The 24,576-nt window shown below is 49.2% G+C and overlaps 1 protein-coding gene across 1 annotated transcript in view; it reads right to left on the reverse strand.

Moving 5' to 3' along the window:
* TG (thyroglobulin) overlaps positions 1–24,576 on the reverse strand; it is a 237,245-nt gene that overhangs the window by 208,996 nt on the left and 3,673 nt on the right. The window contains exons 5-15 of the mRNA XM_061123155.1: positions 24,137–24,296; positions 16,335–16,441; positions 15,738–15,881; positions 15,349–15,534; positions 8,381–9,481; positions 7,147–7,734; positions 6,664–6,903; positions 4,389–4,526; positions 3,725–3,802; positions 3,060–3,172; positions 685–787 (exon numbers count right to left, since the gene is read on the reverse strand). Coding sequence (XP_060979138.1) covers positions 685–787; positions 3,060–3,172; positions 3,725–3,802; positions 4,389–4,526; positions 6,664–6,903; positions 7,147–7,734; positions 8,381–9,481; positions 15,349–15,534; positions 15,738–15,881; positions 16,335–16,441; positions 24,137–24,296 — 2,958 coding nt within the window. The remainder of the gene's footprint in view (positions 1–684; positions 788–3,059; positions 3,173–3,724; positions 3,803–4,388; positions 4,527–6,663; positions 6,904–7,146; positions 7,735–8,380; positions 9,482–15,348; positions 15,535–15,737; positions 15,882–16,334; positions 16,442–24,136; positions 24,297–24,576) is intronic.

The raw sequence follows: 24,576 nt of genomic DNA on the forward strand, positions 1-24,576 counted from the left end.
CTGACCTCTGCTGTGAAAGCCAGACAGGCTCGCAAGGCTTCCGAGAGGGACTGATGGGTGGGCGGGGTAAGAGTCAGCCAGCTGGGGTTGGGAGTTTGCAAAGGCTGAACCAGGCCATGAAGGCCCAGGGAAGAGCGTGACTACCTGCTTGAAAAGTCTGATTCTAGCTTACTATTCCTGGACCTGATGCTGAGACGGAGAAATAAGAGAAGCCCAAGAAGATACAGGAGCCTACACAGAGAGGTCCAGGAGCCGCAGCAAGGAGCCTGGGCCTGAGGACCCCGGGGAGCGTCGACGGGCTCCAGGCAGAGGACAGCCGCACATGTGCCCTTTAGAGACACGGTCTTGACCTCACAGTGGAAACCAGATCGCTGGGCCAGGCTGGAGGATGAGGGGCAGGCGGGAGCCCCGGTGTCGGGACTGCATAGCGGTGCCCACTCTATCAGGGACCAGTGCATTCTGCCTCTAGTCACCCCAAACCCTGCCATATGTATTACTTCCAAGAACCCACTAAGGTGGGGGAATCATGTCCCTATTTCACAGATGAGAAAACTGAGGTGCAGTGAGGTTAGAGGCGTTCACGGCTCTGGAATGGCCGAGCTGGGACGTGAAGCCAGCTCTTGGGGCTCCATACTTCGTGCTCATGGGGTGGGGGCTGGAGGGTGATGGGGGGGCAGTACTCACATGGGGCACTGCTGTTTGTGCCAGACGGCACACCCGCTCCCGAGGCCGGATCCACACACCAGGTGCCAGCCTCCGACGCCTGCAGCCTGGCAAACTCTCCTGTCTGAGACAGAACCGAGGTGTTGTCACCCAGGGAAGATGCTTCTGTAACTGAGAAGTCAGGAGCCAGACTTCAAGGGTATTTCTCCCGAAACTACTGGCAATGGCCTTTCCAGACGTTGGGGAGGGGCTGGAAGGGGCTGTCCTGCTCGAGACCCTTTACGGACATTGTCTGAATTCCTGGCTATAACATCCGCATGAGATAAGAGCTGCAGTGAACCCATTTTTAGAGTGGGGAAAACTGAGGCTCACCGAGAGAGACATAGGGACAGAGCAACATCCCGCAACTGGGGAGAGGCAGACCCGGGCTGGGCCCACGCCTGCCCTGCCCCAGAGCCCAGCTCCTGCCTTAAAACCATCCCCCTAGTTCCAGAAACGATTTTCAACCAGCATCCCTTGGAGGAAAGGGGTCTGTAACAGAAAAGAAAGACAAGGGAGGAGGCAGTCCCCTGCGTTTGCCCCAGGCCCCTCTCTCCTCGGCCAGCTGGGGATGCTGGGCAAGCTCCTCCAATTCACAGGGGCAAGTTTCCTCAATCTAAAAAGAGAGGAGGAAAAAAAAATAAATAAAAAAAATAAAAAGAGAGGATGTGGGACCAGATGGACCCACGCACTGCTGGTGAAGACAATGTCCTCTCTCCTGTGTGGGCAGCCGCAGGCAGAAGGGAGGGCGGTTCTTCCAAACTCCCTGGGACCACTGAGGGTTTCCCTGAGCTTTCCGAGGCCACTTGTTCATTCTAAACTCTGCTGTGCCACTTTCACAGACGATAAATGACCATCATAACGACACCCGACATTTACAGAGAACATAATCAGGAGGCCGGTGTCCTTCAGTCCCTGACGTAGGTAGGGAGCCTACGTCCCCATTAGACGCAGAGAGACCCAGGGGAATCAGATGAGGTGCCCCCGGGTGCATTGCCTTCAAGCCGTACAGGTCGGATTCAAACCCAAGCAAAGGTTTGAGAAAATATGGGATCGTAAAGATATGTAAAGTATGCTGAGAGAGCATACTAGCTGCTAACATGACTCCTCCTGAGGAGCAGGTCCAACACACAGCCATCCAGGTTGAGCACTGGACATCTTGGGTCCTGTTTTCTGGCACTTGGGTCCTTCCAGGAGCCAGCCTGGGGAACCACACGATCGGAAGTTCTCTGGGAGCTGGTCTGAATCACTTTTCCCTCCGTCAGAACTGTGGTTCCTGCCTCTCCTTCTCCACAGGTGGACTTGCACCCCAGGATGATGGAGCAGACTCTCATTTCAGTGGTAGGGGGCTGCCAGCCAAGATAAAAGACTAGATACGCTAATTTCTCTATAAAACTCTGCCGTAACTGGGGTCCATATTTACAGCACCAAATAGTATTAATAACAGTGAGGAACAGTAACAAGGAAATTTTGGTCAGTAATTTGCACTTTTATGAACCTCTGCACTGCTGATTTCATTTGACTTCCTTGGAGCCCCTGCGAGCCCAGCAGAGTGGGTGGCGGTGTTCCTATCACCCCTGCTTCAGGGTACAAGGCCTGAGCCACAGGGATTTCCATCAGCTGGTACCTGCGCGGTTGGTTCCAGCCAGAAGTCTCTGTCTAAGAGCTTTCACATCAGTCGCTGCCCTGAATCATGACAACCAGGGAACTGGAGAGGGAAATATTACAGAATCTTCCATTTATGTTGAGAAGCTGAAGTATGATGGGCTTGTTGATGTGGCTACATGGTTTAAGGAATTGTGTATGTGTATATTATTCTTCAAAGAGTTTCATTAAAGTTTAACTTTAAAAAAGTTTCATTAAAGGTATTTCCTAAAAGCCTCAAAACAATCCTAGCGCTAGGGAAGATTAAAATGTAGTCTGATCTTAGGATAACACAAAGCCCAGAGAAGCACAGAGACGGGAAATAAATTTCCCAAGGTCATACAGCTTGGGCCTCTCAGGTGGCTCAGTGTTAAAGGATCTGCCTGCCAATGCAGGACGTGCAAGAGATGTGGGTTTGATACCTGGGAGATCCTCTGGAGGAGGAAGTGACAACTCACTCCAGTATTCTTGCTTGGAAAATCCCATGGGCAGAGAATCCTGGTGGGCTACAGTCCGTGGGGTCATAAAAGAGTCAAACACGACTGATCAGCTAAACATCACCACCACCACATAGCTTGGGTCAGCCAGGGCTGGGACAAAAACCAAGGCCTAGAATTCCTTGAGAGTTTTCAATTAAAACAAGTTTATTGAAAATTCGCCATCCAGAAAGTTCTGGCTTCTTCTCAAACCTTCTTGGGCCTTCAGAGACTTACCTCTAAGCAGGTAGGGATGAACAGGTCTTTAGGAGATGGTTCTGCTTGGACACCAGCCTGTTTCCAGCCGGAAAGCAGCCCACTGGCTCGCGATCTCTCACAGCCGGTGGGGCCTGGGTGGGGAGAGAGGGGAGCTCTCAACAGGTTGGCCGCGGGTGCTGAGGGCAGGTGGGGAGCCCAGGCTGGCCCCAAGAGTCAGAGCCATGCATCTGGGTGGATGGAGGTGCCTTGTGCAGAGAGCTGGAACCCCAGAGAAGCAGGCTGAGGGTCAGGGACAAAGACCCACATGGGACATTTCATCTCTGAGACATAAAGTGAGTGCTTGATTATACGGTTCCAGACTCAGAAGAGAGATTGGACTATGGACCAGACATGAGGCCATTGTTGAAAGCACAGAAATAGATGAAACTTCCCAGGAAGCAGGTGTGGGGAGGGGGGGTGGACCTGGGGCTCCTTGCCCACCCCCAGCTCCCTCCCTCCACCTGGGAAATGAGAAACACCATTAGGAATGATGACCAAGGTCAGGGACAGGGACATCTTCCAGGCCTGAGGACTTGGTGGGGTGGGGATGTGGTCTGCCTGCTCTCAGGGGTTGGTCTGAAGCGCTGGCCCATGGAGCCTCCTCGGGCAGGGCACCACACTTCCCACCAGAAGGCCCCACTTACACTGCGGGATCTGCCAGGAGCGGGCGGTCAGCGAGGCGGGGACATACTCTCCCCTCCCGTCCACACACCAGCAGTGCCCTGGAAAAGAGCCACGGCCAGAAGTTCAGGAGGCGCCCAAGGGCCCTGCCCCGAGGGTCCTACAATCCACACTACCATACATAAAAGAGATAACTAACAAGAACCTGAGGTATAGCCCAGAAACTCTACTCAACACGCTGTAGGGGCCTATATGGGGAAAGGATCTGAAAAAGAGTGGGTTTAGGTGTAACCTACTCATTGTGCGGTATAGCAGAAACTGTTGTAACACAGCGTTATAAATCCACCATACTCCAATCAGAATTTTAAAAATGCCTAGCAATGCCAGTAAGTTTTCTCACCCAACCCCCTGTCTACTCTCCCTAACATAGTCCAGAATCAGAGGCCTTAACCCCCGGAAACCCGCTTGATCTTCAGGCAGGCAGAAGGTTACCACCCCCGTTGTACGGACGGAATGACCAGATGGCAGAAGAATTAAGGGACTTGCCACCAGCTGCCAAGAGAGGCCTAGAGTCCACTTTGCTTGCCCTGTGGTGTAGGGCTCTTCCCTTTCTTCCTTTGTAGGGCTCTTTCCCCAGATGAAAAGGGGGGTGTCCCTCAGCCCCCCCAGGGCGCCTGCCCCCCTCACCCGTCGCGGCATGGCACTGCACAGGCTCCCAGCCTCCGAAGGCGTCACACTGCGGCACGTAGGGGCTGGACCGCACAGGGCTGGATGCTTGTGGAGACGCAGCCAAGGTCACCAGGCGTCCCTGGTAGAAGTCAAAGGCTGGAGTCGGGAGACAGGAGGAGAGAGGTGAGCACCGGACGGGCAAAGCCCAGGCTGAGCGGACTCTGTCCTGAGAACCACCACCTCATCCTTTCCCAACACAGGCGGCCTTTGTATTTCTGTGACAAACATCTCCACTCCAAAACAGGACAGAGGCTCATCGAGGAGTGGGTAGGCACTCACCAGATTGCCCTTTAAAATTAAAATGAAAAAAATTAAAATGCCGGCTGATGGGAATTCCTGGTGGTCCAGTGGGTGGGATGCTTCCACTGCAGGGGCCACGGGTTTGATCCCTGGTCTGGGAACTAAGATCCCACAAGCAACATGGTGCAATCAGAAAAGTAAAAACTGTCAGCCGAGTTTGAAGGAATTACTGCTCCTCCTTCAGGAATTCTCTAGAGCCGATCAGATTAAGGCAGAGTCTTCAGGCACGTGAGAGAGCAGTGATCGCTGGTAACACTGATGGTATGTTACATAACTGCCTTTCCTCCTGTGCCCACCCCTCCTCCCTGAGGCCCCGGGCCACCACTCCCGGGTTCTGTGGGTCAGAGATGCTTCGTGGCCCTCAGTCTCTTTCCGGACTGGGCCTTCCATTCCCAGACTCCCCAGGCTCCGGAGACCTGCACACCAAGAGCTTCCTGTCCTCTGGTGCAGTTAGAGACGCCCCTTCTCACCTGAAGGGATGCCCAGAAAAGTGACCAACCCTGGTTGTTCTCTACAGACACTTCCTTTTTTCCCAGTGGCGTCAGACTTGCCAAAGCAGAGCCAGGGGCTCAGTGGAGGGGAACTTCCTCAGCCTGACTTCTGAGCAACGTGCCACCGCGACATTCAACCAATAAACTCCCATGAGGCCAACACTTCTCTCTCTTCCTCTAAATTTCCCTCCCTGACAGAAGTGGTCACCACTCAAGGGCATCAACCCCTCCTCCTCTCTTTGATTACACAACAACTTGCCCAGGCACGGCGTTTTTTTAAAAACTGGGTTCCTGCCAAAAGCAGAATCTCCAAGTCTCCGAGAAACAGAGGGGGAAAAAAGTACCTGGGGAGGGAAGGAGAGAGAAGAGGAAGAAAGAAAAGGAGGATGGTTAAGCATTCTTTTCCAGGTCCCCACATTCTGTTGGGTGCTGTGCGAGACCCAGAATGTAAAGAGCAAGGTGGGGCGTCTTGTCCTCCAGCAGAGGTGCCTGGGAAGGGGAAGGGGGGGAAACAAAGATGGCTCTGGGAGACTCTCTCATGCAGTTAGGGGAATAAAGGCAAGGGAAGCCCAATGCCAGCAGACCTGCCAGGAAGGTGAGGGCAGGGAGGCTCCAGCCTGTGGGCATGGGCGCTCTTTGTCTGGGTCCGGATGTTCCGGGGGGAGTAGTGGGAGTGGGGACAGAGGCCTGGGGGCCAAACCACCAGCATCGCATCCAGGCTCCACTAGTTGCTGGTTGGATGAACTTGGACACATGACTTAACCTCCGTTTCCACTTCTGAAAAGAATCACGAATGGTGATTACAGCATCACTCTCGTAGAACTGTCGGAGGATCGAACGCAAAGATCTGGTAAAGATCTATTTAGCACAGAATGTGCTTGGCCAGGGGAACGTATCAAGCAATGCTGAGCTGTTGCCGGGCCAGGGCAGGGTCAGCCTTCTGAGCACATGTCTCTGTTGGACGCAGGGACCAAGTGGTGCTTTTTGGAGTTAACTACCTGGATTAGATTTGATCACAAGAGGAAGGGGCCTAAGCCCAGAGCGACTTTCCTCAGTTTAGGAGGGCTCTTCTCCTTTCCCCCTTGGGGGTGTTCCTGAGTCCTTGGAAATGGAGGGAAACTTCAGAAAGAGGGGAGTAGGAGTTTTCAGGGCTCACACATTTGAATATTTTAACCCAAATACTTGGCTTCCTGGTGGGCTACAGGCACCATATGCAATACAAAATACAGAGCCCTGCCCCCAAGTGGCTCTGCTGGGGGACTGGGTGCCATCTTGGAGGGGTAGGCAAAATTTCAGCTTTGGGATCACAAAAGACGTTCTGTCTTCTCCAGAATCCAAGGGCTGGGGGAAACCACAGCTCTAAAGATGACTGGAGAGGAACTCATTCAAGGTCTCACTTCCGCCAAAGAAGAAACAAGAAACCAGAAGCACGGGGCACTCACTGGACTGAGCTGCCAGTCGAATGGCATAATCGCCCCCGCTCAGAAACTTCTCCAAGAAAGTCTCCCGGGACGGGGAGAGTGGAGGAAAGGCCAGCTCCTCGTCAGTCAGCCAGATTCCTTTGGCCGCGAGGAAACTCTCTCCCAGAGGGAAGCGAGAGCTGTTGGAATACGTGACAATCTCTTCTGCTTCCCTGATGAACTGCAGGACGCGAAGCTTCACTTCCTCACAAGAGCCAGGACCTGCGGAGGAAAGGCAGATGGATTCACCACCACGTGGAGCTCACTCTGACCCCTCCGAAGTGTGTACGCACATAAACAGACACACGCGTTTCTGCCTCAGCTGTTCCTTTCGCCCCAACCCTCCCCACAACCTGGAATGTCCTTTCTGTTTTGTCTCGGTGATCGGATTCACTGCACCGGTGGCATACCCACTTTGTGAGATGATTAGTAATAGCTAATGTTTATTCCACAACAGGAACTCACATGCTGGGACCTTGCTGGGCTCGTTCCGGGTTCCTTCCAGCTTCTGACCAGACTCATCCACACACCAGCAGCTCCGGAGGTCAAAGTGGGCCAGAGGGGCGCTAAAGTCTGAGTAGGGCCCCGGGTATTGGTCAAGCTGGCCGTTTAGAATCTGCCAGAAGAAGTAGGGTTCCAGAAGCACGTTCCCTCCAGGCTGGGTCCGGTTCCCTTCCAACACCGACACTGGGACATCTTGGAAAGAAGAGTATCTCGCCAGCCCTGGGAAGATGCCTTGTTGGCCAGTCTCGTACAGATTTTGAATGAAGAGACGGAAGTTTCTGGAAGCTGCTTCTCTGTAGCTCATGATCTTCATTAGCAGTTCTGCAGGGGTCAGCGCCTGGCCAGCACTGTTCTGAGCCTCCCAGCGTTCATACCACTCGAAGGCCTGCTCGGGGGGCCCGTCACATTGCACGGGTCTCCACTGGCCACTAGCACTGCACTGCGGGATGTAGATGCTGGAGAGGGTGGGCGGAGTGCTGGGGCTAGAGACCAGGGCCCGCGCCGTCCCGAGGAAGGCTCGCTCGGCCTGTAACTGACAGGGGCTGGGGCCTGGGGAGGGGCGAAGCACAGGCACGTCAGGTTAATAAGCCCCAAAGACCAAGATGCATATGTGCTAAGTCATTTCAGTCGTGTCCGACTCTTTGCCACCCCATGGACTGTAGCCCACCAGGCTCCTCTGCCCATGGGATTCTCCAGGCTGGAATACTGGACTGGGTTACCATTTCCTTCTCCAGGGGATCTTCCCAGACCAGAAATCGAACCCCTGTCTCTTGCATCTCCTGCATTGGCAGGTGGGTTCTTTACCACTAGCGCCACCTGGGAAACCCAAGACCAAGATGGAAGCCCTTATCTGTCCAAACTCCATCTAAAACCTTACACAGCCATAGAAACCCCATCAACCTTATATTTGTAAATATTCAGAGAGAGATCCTCCCCATCACTAAAGCAATGCAGTTGAGACTGGCTGTTGTCAGCACTGCAGAAATGTTATATGGCAGCTCCTTAAGGCCAAATTAATCTCCCTATCCACTCCTTAGAATGATTAACATTACCAAGACCTTTCTGGACAATGTTTAAATCAGGCAGCAAATTTCACCATTAGCAGAAGTTTAGGCTTTAGCTACGACTCGGATGCATCGTGTCAGGGCCCTAGGGGAGAATCGGAGTCTGCAGGTTGAACACTCAACAGACTCACATTTCTTGGGCTCTCCAACCGCACTTCGGGTTCCAGGAATAGGCTGACCCTCGGTGTCCACACAGTGGCACTCTGAGTTGAAGCACTGGACAGGGAGAAAGCTCCCCTCGCTGGAACAAGCAGGGACAAACAGGCTGGACCCAGCAGGCTGGCTCCCCAAGAGGCTCTGCATGCTTGCCCTCTGCTTTTCACACTCCGTGGGGCACCGGGGTCGTCCACCTCTAACCCGGGAGCCGGCAAGTTCTCGGCCCCGGGCATCCACGCACCAGCAGTCCCCGGAGAAGCACTGGACCTCCTCGTAGCGCCCTTCCACGGTGCATGCCGGGACGAAAAGGCTGCCAGGTGCCTGCCCGCAGCCCTGAGAGCTGAACACCATTTCCATCACGTCACCTAAATCCCTCGCTGTGTCCTCTGGCACAGAAATAGCATGCTGCAAGAAGAGAAGGAATTCTGGAAGCTCCAGGAGGGAAGAAAGGAATTGCAGGGCATTTTGGTTCTCTTGTAAGTTGATTTCAAAGCCAAAGCTGCCCACAACTGGCTTCCTTGGGGCGACGCCTGTCTTGGAGGTTATGGGGGCTTCGGCGGCAGGATTTGAATTCAGTCCCGAGGAGAGGGGCTTGGCCAGATCGGCTAGTGCCCTTCCATCCTGGAAGCCTGGGAGACCCAGCTGCTGGAAAAAGTGACTGAAGTTAAATGTGCCTCTTGTGCCCAGGGCCCCAGACAAGTTAAACTGGCCGACATTCACCAAAAATCTCCCCCCAAAGAGGTTTTGCTGCAGTCGCTTTGCGTTGGTGGTGAACTGCAGGGCGAGGCGGGCCAGCTCTCGGGAGGGAAAAATCCCTCTAATAGCTTCCTTGAGGAGACTTTCTGGGGTGACAAACTGCGTGTCCTGTCCTTGCAGCATTGGCTGGAAAACCCCGGAATCCAGAAAGAGCTCCTTGATTGAGGGCGGGCAGGATGCGGCAAATCTGGCAAATCTCTGAGACACAAGTCTTTCCTCGGGAGCCAAGAACAAGCTCCGACGGCTGAAAGAGCCAGAGGGCCCAAAGCGGAGTCTGGAAAAAGCCCGCCGCCTCTCGGAGGGACAGGACTGGTCTTCAGCTACAGGGGGAATGCAAGCAAAGAACAAATGAAGAAATAATTTCACCGACACCAGTGACCCTGACGCAAGCCCTCAGATCTTTCTGGTTTACTATTGTTTAATAATCACTGTCTGACTCCTTGCAACCCTATGGACTGTAGCCTGCCAGTCTCGTCTGTCCATGGGATTTCCCAGAAAAGAAAACTGGAGTAGGTAGCCATTTCCTTCTCCAGGGGATCTTCTCTGGAAGATCCAGGGGTCAAACCTGTGTCTCCTGCTTGGCAGGTGGAGCAACAACAACAGCATTTCTGACACAGCCCTCAGATCTTTCTGGTAATAAGATGAAAAAAAGTCCATCAAGGACTGAATCTCTGCCTCCTCCTTCTCCAAGTCCTTCTATTTATTCCTTCCCCCTGAGCAGAGTCTGTGACCCCCACCTTGGGGAGTGAGGACTCCAGGTGACTTGACTTCCTCACCTTGATTCCACTCGAGGGTGACCCCTTCCTAAGACAGGGCTCAGAGACACTAGCCCACTTTCTGAAAACCTGTCCACACACTCATCAAATGTGCCCGTTGGAATGATGTCTCCCCACCCAATGGGTGCCCTGCCTTGCCCAATACTCATGTCTGCCCAGAACCTCCAACTGTGATCTCACTTGGAAATAGCATCTCTGCAGATGTCATTAGTTAAAATGAGGTCATACTGGTTTAGACATTGACATTGAAGTTGCTCAGTTGTATCTGACTCTTAGCGACCCCATGGACTGTAGCCTACCAGGCTCCTCCGTCCATGGAATTTCCCAGGCAAGAGTACTGGAGTGGGCTGCCATTTCCTTCTCCACTGGTTTAGGGTGGGCCCTAAATCCAAGGACTGGTGTCCTTAAAGAATGCCATGTGAATACAGAGAGGAGACACATAGGAAGAGGGAAGGCAGAGACTAGGGTGATGCAGCTGTTAGCTAATGAATGCCAGAGACTGCCAGCATACACCAGAAGCTGGCAAAGACTCTACCCTGGAGCTTTCCGAGGGAACACAGCCCTGCCCACACCTTGATTTCAGACTTCTGGCCTCCAGGACTGTGAGAAAATAAATGTCTGTTGTTTTAAGCCACTCAGTTTGTGGTCATTTGTTATGGCCGTCCTAGGAAACTCCTGCACCAACAAATTCCTGTTTGTTTTTAATGGAATGTTGTTTTCCAGGGTTCTCCTATCAGAACCCTCAATGGCCTTTTTAACACTTCATTATAATGCTCTTCAACAGGCTGTCTATTCCTCCGTGGGGATCATCTGATCTAGGCTAACTAGTTTATCATCTATTTGAGGTTAAAAACCATATTTTAAATGCTATTGGTATTTTCCATAAGAAGAAACATTTTCCTATGTTTTAATATGCAATATTAGAGGAACTGAGCTTCCCTCGTGGCTCAGAGATAAAGAACCTGCCTGCCAATTCAAGATACTCGGGCTCAACCCCTGGGACAGAAAGATCACCTGGAAAAAGAAATAGCAACCCACTCCAGCATTCCCGGCTGGGAAATCCCATGGACCGAGGAGCCTGGCGGGCTACAGTCCTTGAGGTCACAGAGTCAGACACAACCAAGCAACTAAACAACATTACAGGAATCATGGTGTTTCCCACAACATGATTTGGCCGCTGAGCAAACACACTTAGCACAGTCTTCCAGACTTCTTGAACTTTCCTCGAAATTTTTAATTAGTAATCAACTCCATGCCTGGTCAGGTCATTCTGTCTGAATATCCCAACTGGACTGTCATCATATTCAGAAAAAAAAGTTTTAAAATTCAAACTCTGACCATCTCAGTCACATAGGTGGAAGGGAGAAAACTCCATTTTTCTCCATAAAACCATAAATCTTAGAAGTTCTTTTCAACTCACCCCACCCCCAACTTTTCAAAATAATTCATTCCCCTCAGTTCACACGGGCGCCAAAAAGAAAGTCAGCCAATTTCACTCTGTAACCAGGCAACAGAGTAAGAGCTGGGGCATGCGGTCAGAGAGAGCGAGAGAGACTGGCAACATCTGAGCACGTGACACATCCGTCCACAAGGCCAGGGCTTCCTCTGATGGGTATTACAGGAAGGCAGGGGAGAAACCAGGCGCACGTCTCTGCTTACTCCCTCTCCAAATTAAGAGCACACCCTGTCCATTCATTTGTTATGTAGTGTTACCAAGGCAAAGAAAAAATCAGATATTGGTTTCTTGTGGCACTTGTTTCCATGGTAATGAGACTGATACATCTGATGGAAAAAGTAGAATATATATAAATATGATCTATGTATTTGGAAGTCCTTTTGGTTTTAATGTGGAAGACCAAAGTTCTTCATTTTCACCTGGAATTAGGGTACAATGTTCTCTGGGCTCTAACAGAACCAGAGTGTAATTGTAAAGGCTACCTTCAAGGCAGAGCTTTACGTTCTTTTTCTACATCTTCACACTTAGCCAATAGGATGCTACCCAACACAGTACCAAGAACTCAACATGTTAAGTTGGAGAAATCAAATGGTTTCCCAGGAAGTTACTGAAAGAATGTCAGCACATGTCTATTTTGAGGCTCGGAAAAGACTGTCCTCCTCCTTCACTGTCTCACATCTTGCTGAGGCCATCCAGCTCACCCCAAGTGGGAGCCTATGAGTGCTCCTGGACTCCTCCTGCTCTACCGCTAACACCCCTCAGGGTCTCACTGTAAGGAGGAACAGAGTCTGATGTAATGCCTGGCCACCTGTCTCAAGTTCACACACTTCTCCCCAGCCCACTGCGTCTGCTTCAGTATTGCTTCCTGTCCTGGGCTGAATAGTGTCTCCCTAGAATTCACATCCTTCCTGGAACCTCGGAATGTGATCTTCTATGGATGTAGGGCCATTGTAGGTGTAATTAGTTAACATGGGGTCACACTAGGGTAAGGCAGCATGCTCAGTCACTCAGTAGTATCCGACTCTTTTCAACCACAGGTACTGTAGCCCACCAGGCTCCTCTGTCCATGGGATTTTCCAGGCAAGAATACTGGAGTGGGTTCCCATTCCCTTCTCCAGGGGATCTTCCTGATCCAGGGATCAAACCTATGTTTCTTGCGTCTCCTGCATCTCCTGCTTTGGTGGGTGGATTCTTTACCACCAGCGCCACCTGGGAAGTCCATACTAAAGTGGCTCTTAATCCTTTATGACTGGTGTTATTTCAAGAGGAGGAGACACAGAGGCAGACAAACAAGGCAGACAGCCGTGTGACGACAGAGGCAGAGTGTGGAGCTCTGCAGTCACAAGCCAAGGAAGGCCAAAGATTGTTGGTGTAAAAAAGAACAAAATAATGCTACTTGCAGTCACATGGAGGAACTAGAGTATGACCAACTAGAGAGGGCCATATTGAGTGAAGTAAGTCAGACAGAGGAGGACAAATATCACATATTGTTTATAGGTGAAATCTAAAAATGGGTTCAAATGAACTTACCTACAAAGCAGAAATAAAAAGAGTTACAGATATAGAAAACAAATTTAAGGTCACTAGAGGATAGGAGGTGCTGCAGAAGGATAAATTGTGAGACTAGGATGGACACATACGCGGCTCGTGGTTTCGTCACTGAGTCCTGTCCAACCCTTGCAGCCCCGTGGACGATGGCCACCAGGCTCCTCTGTCCATAGGACTCCCCAGGCAGGAATAATGGAGTGGGTTGCGATTTCCTCCTCCTCCAGGGCATCTTCCCAACCCAGGGATCGAACCCTGCTCTCCTGCTTTGCAGGCAGATTCTTAACCCACTGAGCCACCGGGGAAGCCTGACATATACACACTACTATATATAAAATGGATAATAAGGACGCACTGTATAGCACAGGGAACCATCCTCAATACTCTGTAGTGACCTATATGGGAAAATAATCTAAAAAAGAGAAGGTATATGCATAAATGATTCACTTTTCTGTACACTTGAAACTAACACAGCATTGTAAATCAACTACACTCAAATAAAAACTTTTTCAAAAAAGAAAATAAAACAACTAAGTTTCTGGCTAAAAAAACAAAAACAAAAAAGACTGTTGGTGACTACCACAACAAGGAAGAAACAAGGATTTTCTCCTGAAGCCTTCAGAGCAAGTACTGCCCTGCTGGCACGTTGATTTTAGACGTCCAGCCTTTAGAACTGCTCGAGAATACATTTCTGCTGTTCTAAGCCATTCCATGGGTGGTAATTTGCTACAGTCACCCCAGGAAAATTATATAGGCCACTCATCTCTCCTTAGGACACCACAATGACCTTTAAATGCCTACTGCCTGCAGCCTGACGCTCCTGTTCAATCTCTCCTCCAAAATGCCTGGGCTGCCTTTCCACACAACCCACACAGGGCACTCTCCAGCTTCAAAGCCCTCAACAGCTTCTCTGAAAGCTGGCGGACGAAGCCCCCAAGGCTCTGCTTGATATGAAAGACCTCATGACCCCTGCTTTTCAGAGTCCCCACCCAAAACAGGAGCTTCCCAGGTGTCTCAGTGGTAAAGAATCCGCCTTCCTAATGCAGGAGAATTAGGTTCGATCCTGGGTTGGGAAGATCCCCTGGGAGAGGAAATGGCAACTCACTCCAGTATTCTTGTTTGGGAAATCCCATGGACAGAGGAGCCTGGTGGGCTATAGTCCATGGGGTCGCAAGAATCGGACATGACTGAGCTCCCATGCACACACACACACACGCATACACACACACACACACACACCCCAAACAGGTTCCAGCAAGCTTTTTATCTCTATCCTTCTCGCAGATTCCGTGTTCCTTAGCACATGTGAAAGTCCCTCCGTCGTGTTCATTGGCACACCAACGCCTATCACAGATCCTCCTTGACTAGGATGGAATGACCTCCTGTTAAACTCATCATAAGTTTAAAATATCATTAAGTCAAAAACGCTTTGAATTCCTTAAATACCATAGTTTAACCCCACCTACCTTAAACCTGCTCAGAACACTTACATTAGCATACAGCTGGGTAAGATCATCTGAACACCAAGCCCATTTTGTAATAAAGTTTCAAATATCTCACAAGTTTTTGGTGGGGGAGTCCCACACATGCAACTTGCGGGATCTTAGTTGCCCAAGCAGGGATTGAACCTGGGCCCCAGTGGGGCGCCAAATCCTAACCACTGGACTGCCAGGGAGTTATTGAATAGCTGTACTGAAAGGGGAGAATGGAATAGCTGTCTGGGTACAGAACTGTCCTGAGTGTATGGGGTACAATCGTGTGGCTGAGTGGGAGCTGCGGCTCACTGCCACTGGTCAGCATCATGACAAAGCTTCATGCCACATATCGCTAGGCCAGGAAATGTTCAAGATTCAAAGCACTATTTCTACTGAACACGTATCATGTTTGCACTGTCAGGAAGTCTAAAAATTGTAAGTCAAGCCACTGTTAAGTCAGGCCCCATCCATATTTATGTCCCTATAATTTTGCTTCCCCAGCTCTGACTCTAGTGAACACCTCTCTTTATTTTCTTCCTTCAGGAAACATCTTTAGTTTAGAAGGTGGTCAGCAAGCGTCACCTCTGCCATGAAGCCCTCCTGGATGTCTCCCTGCCATACAGGCACAGATAGAACTGACCCCCTGCTGCCCTGTGCTCCTAGAGCTACCAGCACACACTTCTCTTGTGGCACCCGCACCCTTAATTCTCTCCTTTCCCACTATTCTCTGAGCTCCCTGAGGAAGCAACCATGTCTGACACGGGACGAGAAATATATTAGAAATTAATAATGATAGATGGGCTTCCATCCTGTTGAACTTGGCCACCCCTGGGGGCCAATGGAATGAATGTGTTCTGGAAAGGTCAGTCTGGAGAGACCGATACAGTAACGTGACCTGATGAGAACAAGGGAGGAGGCTTGGAGAGGACACCCACCACAGGACGGAGGCTCCCCTCGCCGCCGCGTCCCCGGGAGCTCCTGCCCGCGGCTGTCCACGCACCAGCACGGCCCTCCCCGCTGGCACTGTACCACCTGGTACTCCCCGTCCGGGCGGCAGCTCGGTACAAAGGGGTGGCGGAAGCTGGTGGCTGCAAACCGCTCCACTTCACATTTCGTGGGGCCTACAAGAGATCCAGGCAGGAAAGGCAGGGCGGTTAGTGTGTTTACAGCATGAGTTCTGGATGCTGATAAAGTCAATTCAATCCCCACGCCCGCTTTGAGACGTCAAAGTCAATTCAATCCCCACGCCACGGAGACTTCAGGGACATGAAAACCAAGTGGTTTCCTCCTAGCAGAAACACATCGGCCTCCAGTTTGTACTCACATCGGAATCTACCAGAGATGACTAGCTGCACTGCTAGGAACCGTCTCTGCAATATCCGGTAGAGAGTGGTCTCAGCGAAGGTAGAAGCAAAGTCCAGGCCGGCAAAAACAGTGTCGTAAATTTCATCAAGTAACAGCTCCAAACCTGAGCCAAGAAAACAAGCGTTTGGAGGGATGGGTTCATTCAGAAAGAAGGCCCTGACCTCACCACCATGCAAACAGATATAAAGAGGCTAGAGCCCCCAGCGGGCATCATTGTGCTTTGCGTCTGAACAAGGTTTTAACGGTTTCCAAAGTCAGGGTGGCTCTGTGTGGTTGCACAGGTTGTTCACAGCACAAGGGAGCACAGCTGAGAGAGTGAGGGAAGGAAATCCATCCTGGGTACCACTCGCCAAGCTCGGAGCTGCATCTGCTCAGAGGGGGCTGATGGGGGTAACTCTTCCCAGCAAAGGTGCCACGTGGATGAGCAGCAGCTGTATTCAAAGTACCCCCCTTGGAGGCCTGTGAAGGCTGTGTCCTCTCCCATATCCGGGACAGCCCAGCTGCTCTTTCTGCTTTACCGGGAGCGACACTGAGGCTCTCAGGGGAACGTGCTTACCTGTCTCAGCCAGTTCCCGCCCTTGGCTATCGGCACAGTAACAATACCCAGACACCTCTGGAAACCTGCTCCGGAAGGAACTGAAAGTCACAAATGCATCTGGGAACCTGCAAGACAGTGGGATTCATGGTCACCGTCTCATACAAGGCAAGTCATCACAACCTCTTCCAGGAGAAGTAAATTAATGTGGCCTCATCCCATCTGAGGATGAGATTGGATGGCATCGCTGACTCAATGGACTTGAATTTGAGCAAACTCCAGGGGAAAAGAGAGGACAGAGGAGCCTGGCGTGCTGCAGTCCATGGGGTCACAAAGAGTCAGACATGACTTGGTAACTGGAAAACAAGAGCAGCAACAACCTTATCTGGGGACAAGAACCGTCCGCCTCTGTGTTCATGCCGTTCACTCCACGCTTCCTGCAGCAAACGTGCTTTTTTTCTGAATTGGCTTTCCCTGGCCAGAGTGAGGCTGGACCTGTGAAAATGAAGCTGTGCTTGACTGTCATCTACCAATTAGTGTTTTTCTCACTCGTGGGCTTTGACCAATTTATGCCCAAGCGGGTGTCTCATAGGATCAGGCAGAAAACAGTTAATCAGCATTGCATTAAAGAGTTCCTTTACTAGAATAGAACTCTCGAGACTAAGGGCCAAGTGTGCTTTACAAACATATGGTACACATTGCAGATGATCTCATTTGGGGAGGTCACATGACTTCAGAGCCCTTTACGACTTCTCAAGAGCTGGAAAAGAAGCCAGCTCCACCACAGGAAATTCTTATGTAGGACATTTCCCAGTCCCATAGTCGAAGAAAACACCAAATCACTGTGACATCACTAACAAGGGCTATACATCATTTCCATAAGTCGAGGGAAAAGACGCCAAAATCAAGCCTGGCCCGACAATTGCTACAAGAAACTAATTGGCTGGGCTACCCATCCTAGAAGTAATATGATGCTCAGGTGATAAAAAGTTGTACCCACGTGCAATGACATAGCAGCCAGAGAGGAGTTGCTATCTCTATGTAACACTGAGAAATTAGTTTTTATGCTCCATATAGCACTATGAAAACAAGCATAGTATGTTTCCACCTGTATCTGGAAATGTATATTCCCAACCAATAAGTTAGAAGAAGTATAATAGCAGCTCTCTACACAGAAAGGTCTATTGCTGTGTAATATATTCTAGGAAAGTGTTGAAGACAACCTTAATGTCCAAAGCTATGAAAATTTAAAGTGAATTATGGTAAATCCCCTAAATGAATGCATGCATAACATTATGTAAAAAGGGTAGACTACAAAATGGCATGTGCATACACTACAATTGTTCCTATGCAAATGAACCAGACTTGGAAGGGAATATATTTCCAGGAACTTTTCAGAACCTCAACACAGGGTGCACATGTAGTAGTTAATCTGAAAGGAAATGAACACACAAAACAAAACCTATGTACATACTGTAGAATTGTGGATTTTTTCCATATGGTTGGTCTGTGATTATGCGTACATGGGTTAAATTAAAAAGAACGTTACAGTCAGCGAGCTGCATGAGTATGAGTGTGCGTCGCTCAGTCGTGTCCAACTCTTCAAGACCCCACGGACTGGAGCCCGCCACACTGCTCTGTCCGTGCAATTTCCGAGACAAAAATACTGGAGTGGGTTGCCATTTCCTGCTCTAGTAAGTTGTATAATAGAAGCTAAAGACAAACGTGGCCCAATTGCTCATACTGACTGGAGGAATATGACAGAAGTTCCTTCATTGGAACCTGGGATAAATTCAATTCTAAACATGTTAAAACAGTACGATAATCACCTCCCTTAATTAAGCATTACTCTGTAAAAGACAATCAGCAAAATGTTTAATAAACATTGACTCATTTAATCCACTTAGCTGTCCTAAAACCCAGGTGGTAATTTTTTTGCGTGTGCCCATTTTAGAGGTTAAAGAAGTGAGGTATGTTGGCCACCATCTAACGTAGTGGTGGGAGCTGGAGTTCAAAGCCAGGCTGTCACCACCAAGCGAACTGTTACTGCTCAGCTGCTCCCCGTTCCTGCCCCATCTCCCGAGAAGCAGTCCTCTGCTCCGACACTCTTCCCTCTCTGCTGGATCCTGGGGTTTCCTGGCATCTAACAGACAGTGATGGGGCTCCCGGCTGGCCCGAAGTTCTGCAGGCCTTTCCAGCATGAGACATGGGAAGTTTAAACCACTCAAGTCCCACATTCCACCAATTCAACCCAAAGACCCACCTCGACCTTCATTTAAAGGAAAAGGATGCTTCCCTTTTGTTGAATGAAAAGCAGCATCTCAGGATGATGATCCAAGAGTCCTCAGGAAGGAAAACTGTAGTGGAGGGGGACATGATGGCGTTTCTGCATTTATGCTCAGGTTGTGGCCAACACCGAGTTAAAGAAATCACAGATAAGGCTCCGTGAAATATAACGTCAGTCCCAAGCAGGCGTCTGGCCTTGCCCACCTGCACCGCAGGATTCATGCCCTTGGACTCAGGTAGCCAGCACCCTTACTCAGTCAGATGCTCCCACCCCTCTCATGGCTGGTCCCTCTGGATATCCAGCCCCTGATGAAGACCAGCAGATCCCTCCTCAAAATCAAGAGCTGTGATAACTCCCACAATGCCCGGGGCACTGCAGACCCCTGCAGAGGGCCCAGTGAGCGCAACAGGCGATGATGAGTCCATGAGGGTTTCCGCACACAGTCACTCTCATGCTCAGGTAACCAGGCCCCTTTACTGCATGTTAAGATGCATCAGCTCCTTCTCATTGGGTCATCTGTGTAGCAGGAGTTCCCAGTGCATTTGAAAGAGTTGGATGAGCTCTGTCACTAAGAACAAGTGCTGATAAAAAGACCAGTTGATGGAGTCACTGGTACCTTGGATCACTAAGGCTTGATGATGACATATCAAGCCTTAACCAGGGTTACTTAACCAGAACGCACTTCCCTAGCCAGTGGTTAGGCGAGGGCCTTGTGAAAGATGGGGAAAGGGGCAGAAGGACTAGCAAAGCTTACTCCCCACCATGACATGGTTTTTTTCCTAAATTCACCAGCCAAATGGGTGTAGTTAGCAGCTGCTTTTTTCAAGGGGAAAAGGATCTGCTTCAAATGGGCAAATGCTGTGGTCAAGTTCAAGCATAAATCATCACCCAGCACATCAAGAACCCACAACAAACAGGTTGGCAAGTGAGGCTTCCAGGCTCCTTGCGGCCCCATGGAAATAGGTCAACTGCCCTACACCACTTCTGCATGTGAATTTCCCAAAGAAGTCTCTTCAGATTCAATATTTCAAAAGCAAATTTGTGACTTTTCCTTTCCAGACTCTTCCTCTACCAGCCAGCCAGAAACCAGACCTTGGAGTCATCCTTGACTTTTTCTCTCTCTCACCCTTCTTATCTGTTCCTTCCCCAAGCTCCATGAATCCCAAGTCAATATTTCTTCATCAATCCCGCTCCATCTCACCATCGCCTGCTCCATCACCTGCTGTGGTTCAAGCTGACAGCCCCTCTCACCTGCAATAGTATAGTGGCCTCCAAACTTATAGAGTCACCCCTAGGCAACCACTCTGCTCTTCCTTGACTGCAATCCATTCTTTTTAAAATCCAAGTCTGCTGGTTCACGAGATATCTCCAACCCTCAACCAGCTTTAAAATTCTTGATGCAATATTTGGGACACACTGAAACTGAAAAATTGCTCCTTGCTTATTTGAAATTCAAGTATCACTGGCCATCTGGCATTTTTTCATCGAACAGCCATCCAGGGTACTGTGTCTAGACTCTCCACATAGCCTCCAGGGCTCCTGACACTTTGCCCAGTGGAGACGCTGGGGCTGGCACTGCCCAGGTCCGCTTATCAGAAAATTCCTGAGCATGGCTGGGCTTCCAGTAACTAACTACCTGACCCTTCCCATGACCTTCTTAAATCAGAATTCGCTCAGAGACATGCTTGCTTACATAAAAGAAAAGCTCCCGTTTCAGGGGTAAACGTTTTTTGGTTCTTTTAACAACAGACGCTTAGTCCTGAACTTTTGCTTTTAATTCGACTGCCCTCTGGTGGACAAAGCTGTGAATTGCGCCTCAAGCAGGCACCTGCAAGTTCTTTGAGAATTGTAGGTATATGCAATATGCCAGCAAATTTGGAAAACTCAGCAGTGGCCACAGGACTGGAAAACGTCAATTTTCATTCCAATCCCAAAGGAAGGCAATGCCAAAGAATATTCAAACTACCGCACAATTGCATTCATGTCATATGCTAGCAAAGTAATGCTTAAAATTCTCCAAGCGAGGCTTCAACATTTTGTGAACCGAGAAATTCCATATATTCAAGCTGGATTTAGAAAAGTGAGAGAAACCAGAGATAAAATTGCCAAAATCTGTTGAATCATCGAAAAAACAAGAGAGTTCCAGAAAAAAAATCTACTTCCGCTTTATTGACTACACCAAAGCTTTTGACTGTGTGGATCAATCACAACTAATTGTGGAAAATTTGTAAAGAGATGGGAATACCAGACCACCTTATCTGCCTCCTGAGAAATCTGTATGCAGATCGGGAAGCAACAGAACTGGACATGGAACTGGTTCCAAATCGGGAAAGGAGTACATCAAGGCTGTATATTGTCACCTTGCTTATTTAACTTATATGCAGAGTACATCATGCAAAATGCTGGGCTGAATGAAGGACAAGCTGGAATCAAGATTGCCGGGAGAAATATCAATAACCTCAGATATGCAGATGATACCACCCTTATGGCAGAAAGTGAAGAAGAGCTAAAAAGCCTCTTGATGAAAGTGAAAGAGGAGAGTGAAAAAGCCTGGCTTAAAACTCAACATTCAAAAAACTAAGATCATGGCATCCGGTCCCATCACTTCATGGCAAATAGATGAGGAAACAATGGAAACAGTGACAGACTTTATTTTCTTGGGCTCCAAAATCCCAGCAGATGGTGATTGCAGCCATGAAATTAAAAGATGCTTGCTCCTTGGAAAAAAACCTATGACCAACCTAGACAGTATATTAAAAAGCAGAGACATTACTCTGCCAACAAAGGTCCCCATAATCAAAGCTATGGTTTTTCCAGTAGTCATGTATGGATGTGAGAGTTGGACTATAAAGAAAGCTGAGCACCGGAAGAATTGATCCTTTTGAACTGTGGTGTTGGAGAAGACTCTTGAGAGTCCCTTAGACTGCAAGGAGATCCAACTAGTCAATCCTCAAGGAAATCAATCCTGGATATTCGTTGGAAGGACTGACGCTGAAGCTGAAACTTCAATACTTTGGCCACTTGATGGGAAGACCTGACTCACTAGAAAAGACAACCTGATGTTGGGAACGATTGAGGGCAGGAAGAGAAGAGGATGACAGAGGATGAGATGGTTGGATGGCATCACTGACTTGACAGACATGAGTTTGAGCAAGCTCCGGGAGTTGGTGATGGACAGGGAAGCCTGGCGTGCTGCAATCCATGGGGTCACACACACGAGTCAGACAAAACAGAGCGACTGAACTGAACTGAAAAGGAGCCAGACAGGTCTATAACCCACAAATTATGCTCCCTAGGGTGGGTTCCTCAATTTCTCTTCTTCAGATTCCCCACTGTGTGCTAGAGACCATCGTTTTCCAGTTATTTTTATAAATATTGAAGCAGATGAAAAGATCCCAAATTCCACTGTACACAGTCCAATTGAACTTGGACTGAGCGCATATCGGTTTGTATTGCTGAGCATCAGTAAATCAGGACGTTTGGAGATTCCAAAATGCACATGGGCAAGACATTTTCTAGGCCTGAGGTGGGTAGGGGAATGTAACCTACATTTGTAAAAGCTGGTGATGGATTCCCTACAAATGCATAATAATTTACTATTTTCACAGTGGTTTCATTGGCAAGGGCTCAGCAGATCTTCGCATGACTAACGAGCTGGTGTTGCCCTTACAGATGGGAACACTGAGACTCAGAAGTAAATGACCTGTTCACTTTGCCAGCAGTGGCAGAGTCAGAATGAGGGTCACAGAGCAAACGCTACGGGGCCAGACAGGTAATGCAAACAGTTGGAGCAGGAGGAGTGTGGCACATACAGGAAGAGACCCACAGTGCGGGGTGGGGTGGGTTGCACTTGGTCCAAAAAGAATCAGTTTCTTGGTGCCCTGGGACAATGCATGCAGTCCCCACCCTTGTTCTTTAGAATCAAAAATTCAAAATTTTGTGTCTTGGGTTGAACATACAAAATTGCTATGTTGGACGATTTTTACCTACACAAACTGAAAGTTCACAGGATTCTATTTAAAATTTCTCAGTTTTTTAAATAGTGTGCAGCTCAAATGAGACTTGTCTCTGGGACAGTACCTGGTCACAGGCTGCCAATCCATGACCCCTCTGGGCACAGCCCATGGGAATTCCCTCTGTCTCTCATAGGAAGGAAACTGGTGGTTTTGAAAGCCAGACACATAAAGCCTCAGGTTCTCTAAGAGAATTCCTACCAGTATTTACAGATTAATACTATTGTTTATTTTCCCTCACAGTGGTTTAATTATATCTGAAGTCTGTGCAAGCCCTGTATACTGATAAAGTCACCATATTAAATAATCAGAAGCCATCCAGTTATTTGGGCCAAGAACTATTTAAAAAAAATACCTTTTTTATATTTGTTATATAAATCTCTAAGCTTAACTAAGCTTAATAGGTGCACACATACATGCCATTTATAAGAATGCATCAATGTGGTCCACATTCTTCCTTTTCTGCTGATTCTCTTCTCCTGACTCCTCCTCCTTCACAGCAACCTGACCCTCAACGTGGCTGTGAGAACCACCCAGTATGTGCTTATTCATGTAATTCTCTGTCCTCACCTAATCCTATACCAGGGAAGCTAATCCTATACAGACACAAGCATCATCATATAATCATATATATGCACTTAAAATTAGGACCTGTTTGCTTGTCTGTGTTCTAAAAATTAAATCCTCTTATATTACGTGCACCTTGTAACTCACATGATATTATCGTAAGGTGCCCACTCCAAACCAACAGACACAGTCTGAGTGCATTCTGTTTAAGGGCTACAGAAATATTTACAGTGGCTTCCCGTATCTCAGCTAGTAAAGAATCCACCTGTAATTCAGGAGACTCCAGTTCTATTCCTGGGTTGGGAAGACCTCTTGGAGAAGGGATAGGCTAAACCACTCCAGTATTCTTGGGCTTCCCTGGTGGCTCAAATGGGAAGGAATCTGCCTGCAACGCCAGAGACCTCGGTTCAATCCCTGCTTTGGGAAGATCCCCTGGAGAAGGGCATGGCAACCCACCTCTTGCCTGGAGACTCCCATGGACAGAGGAGCCTGGCGGGCTGTAGTCTATGAGGTCGCAAAGAGTCGGATACGACTGAGTGACTAACCACAGCAAAGCATGCTTTTATCCAGACACTCACCTTGGGTTGTCACTCACTCTGCTCCCAGTTTTTGGCCTTAATTTAAAAAAAAAAAAAAAAAAAAAAGGCAATGGTGCAGTGGACATTCTAGTACATCCTAATACAGAATCTTCACATTTGGTGTTTTCGTCTCTGTAGGCTGGCTGGGCCAGAGGGTTCATGTATTTTAATTGAATAGCTATTGCCAGCTTGCTTTGTGGGAGACGCCGTGAGCCTTCAGTCATCCGTCTCGGGAAAGTGAACACGAGGCCTCTCTCAGCTCGCATGGGCTGAGTGTGTCGCACACACGCTTGCCAGCGCCCAGCCCCGCAGACAGCAGGCGCCTGGGCGGGAGACCGGGAGGCGTGGCCCGCGCTGCGCACGCCTGAGGGCCCTTACCTGTTGTAGCCGTGGACCAGGTCGAAAATCATCATGTCCGTGGTGTTGACGAACTTGCACTGCACCGGCCTGAAGGCCCCGTCTGGGGAACACTGGGGTGGCGACCTGTCACCCACGCCGTGCAGGAGACGGCGGTTTCTTATCTCGCAGCTCCTTGGACCTAAACGTTTCCCAGGAAACAGTTTAAGTCTAATTTACTTTTCACTGATCTTCACTGGAGTGTGGCTGCTTTACAAGGTTATGTTGGTTTCTGCGGTACAGCAGAGTCAATCAGCTCTATGTTTGCATATATTTCCATATATTTGCATACACCCCCGCCTTTTGGGATTTCCTTCCCATATAGGTCACAGAGCATTGAGTAGAGCTGACTATACTATTCGTAGATGTTCGTTCGTCTATTTTATACATAATATCAAGAGTGTATGGGTGTCAGTTCCAAC

Source organism: Dama dama, chromosome 21 (genome assembly GCF_033118175.1).
Source record: "Dama dama isolate Ldn47 chromosome 21, ASM3311817v1, whole genome shotgun sequence".
Taxonomy (NCBI): Eukaryota; Metazoa; Chordata; class Mammalia; order Artiodactyla; family Cervidae; genus Dama; species Dama dama.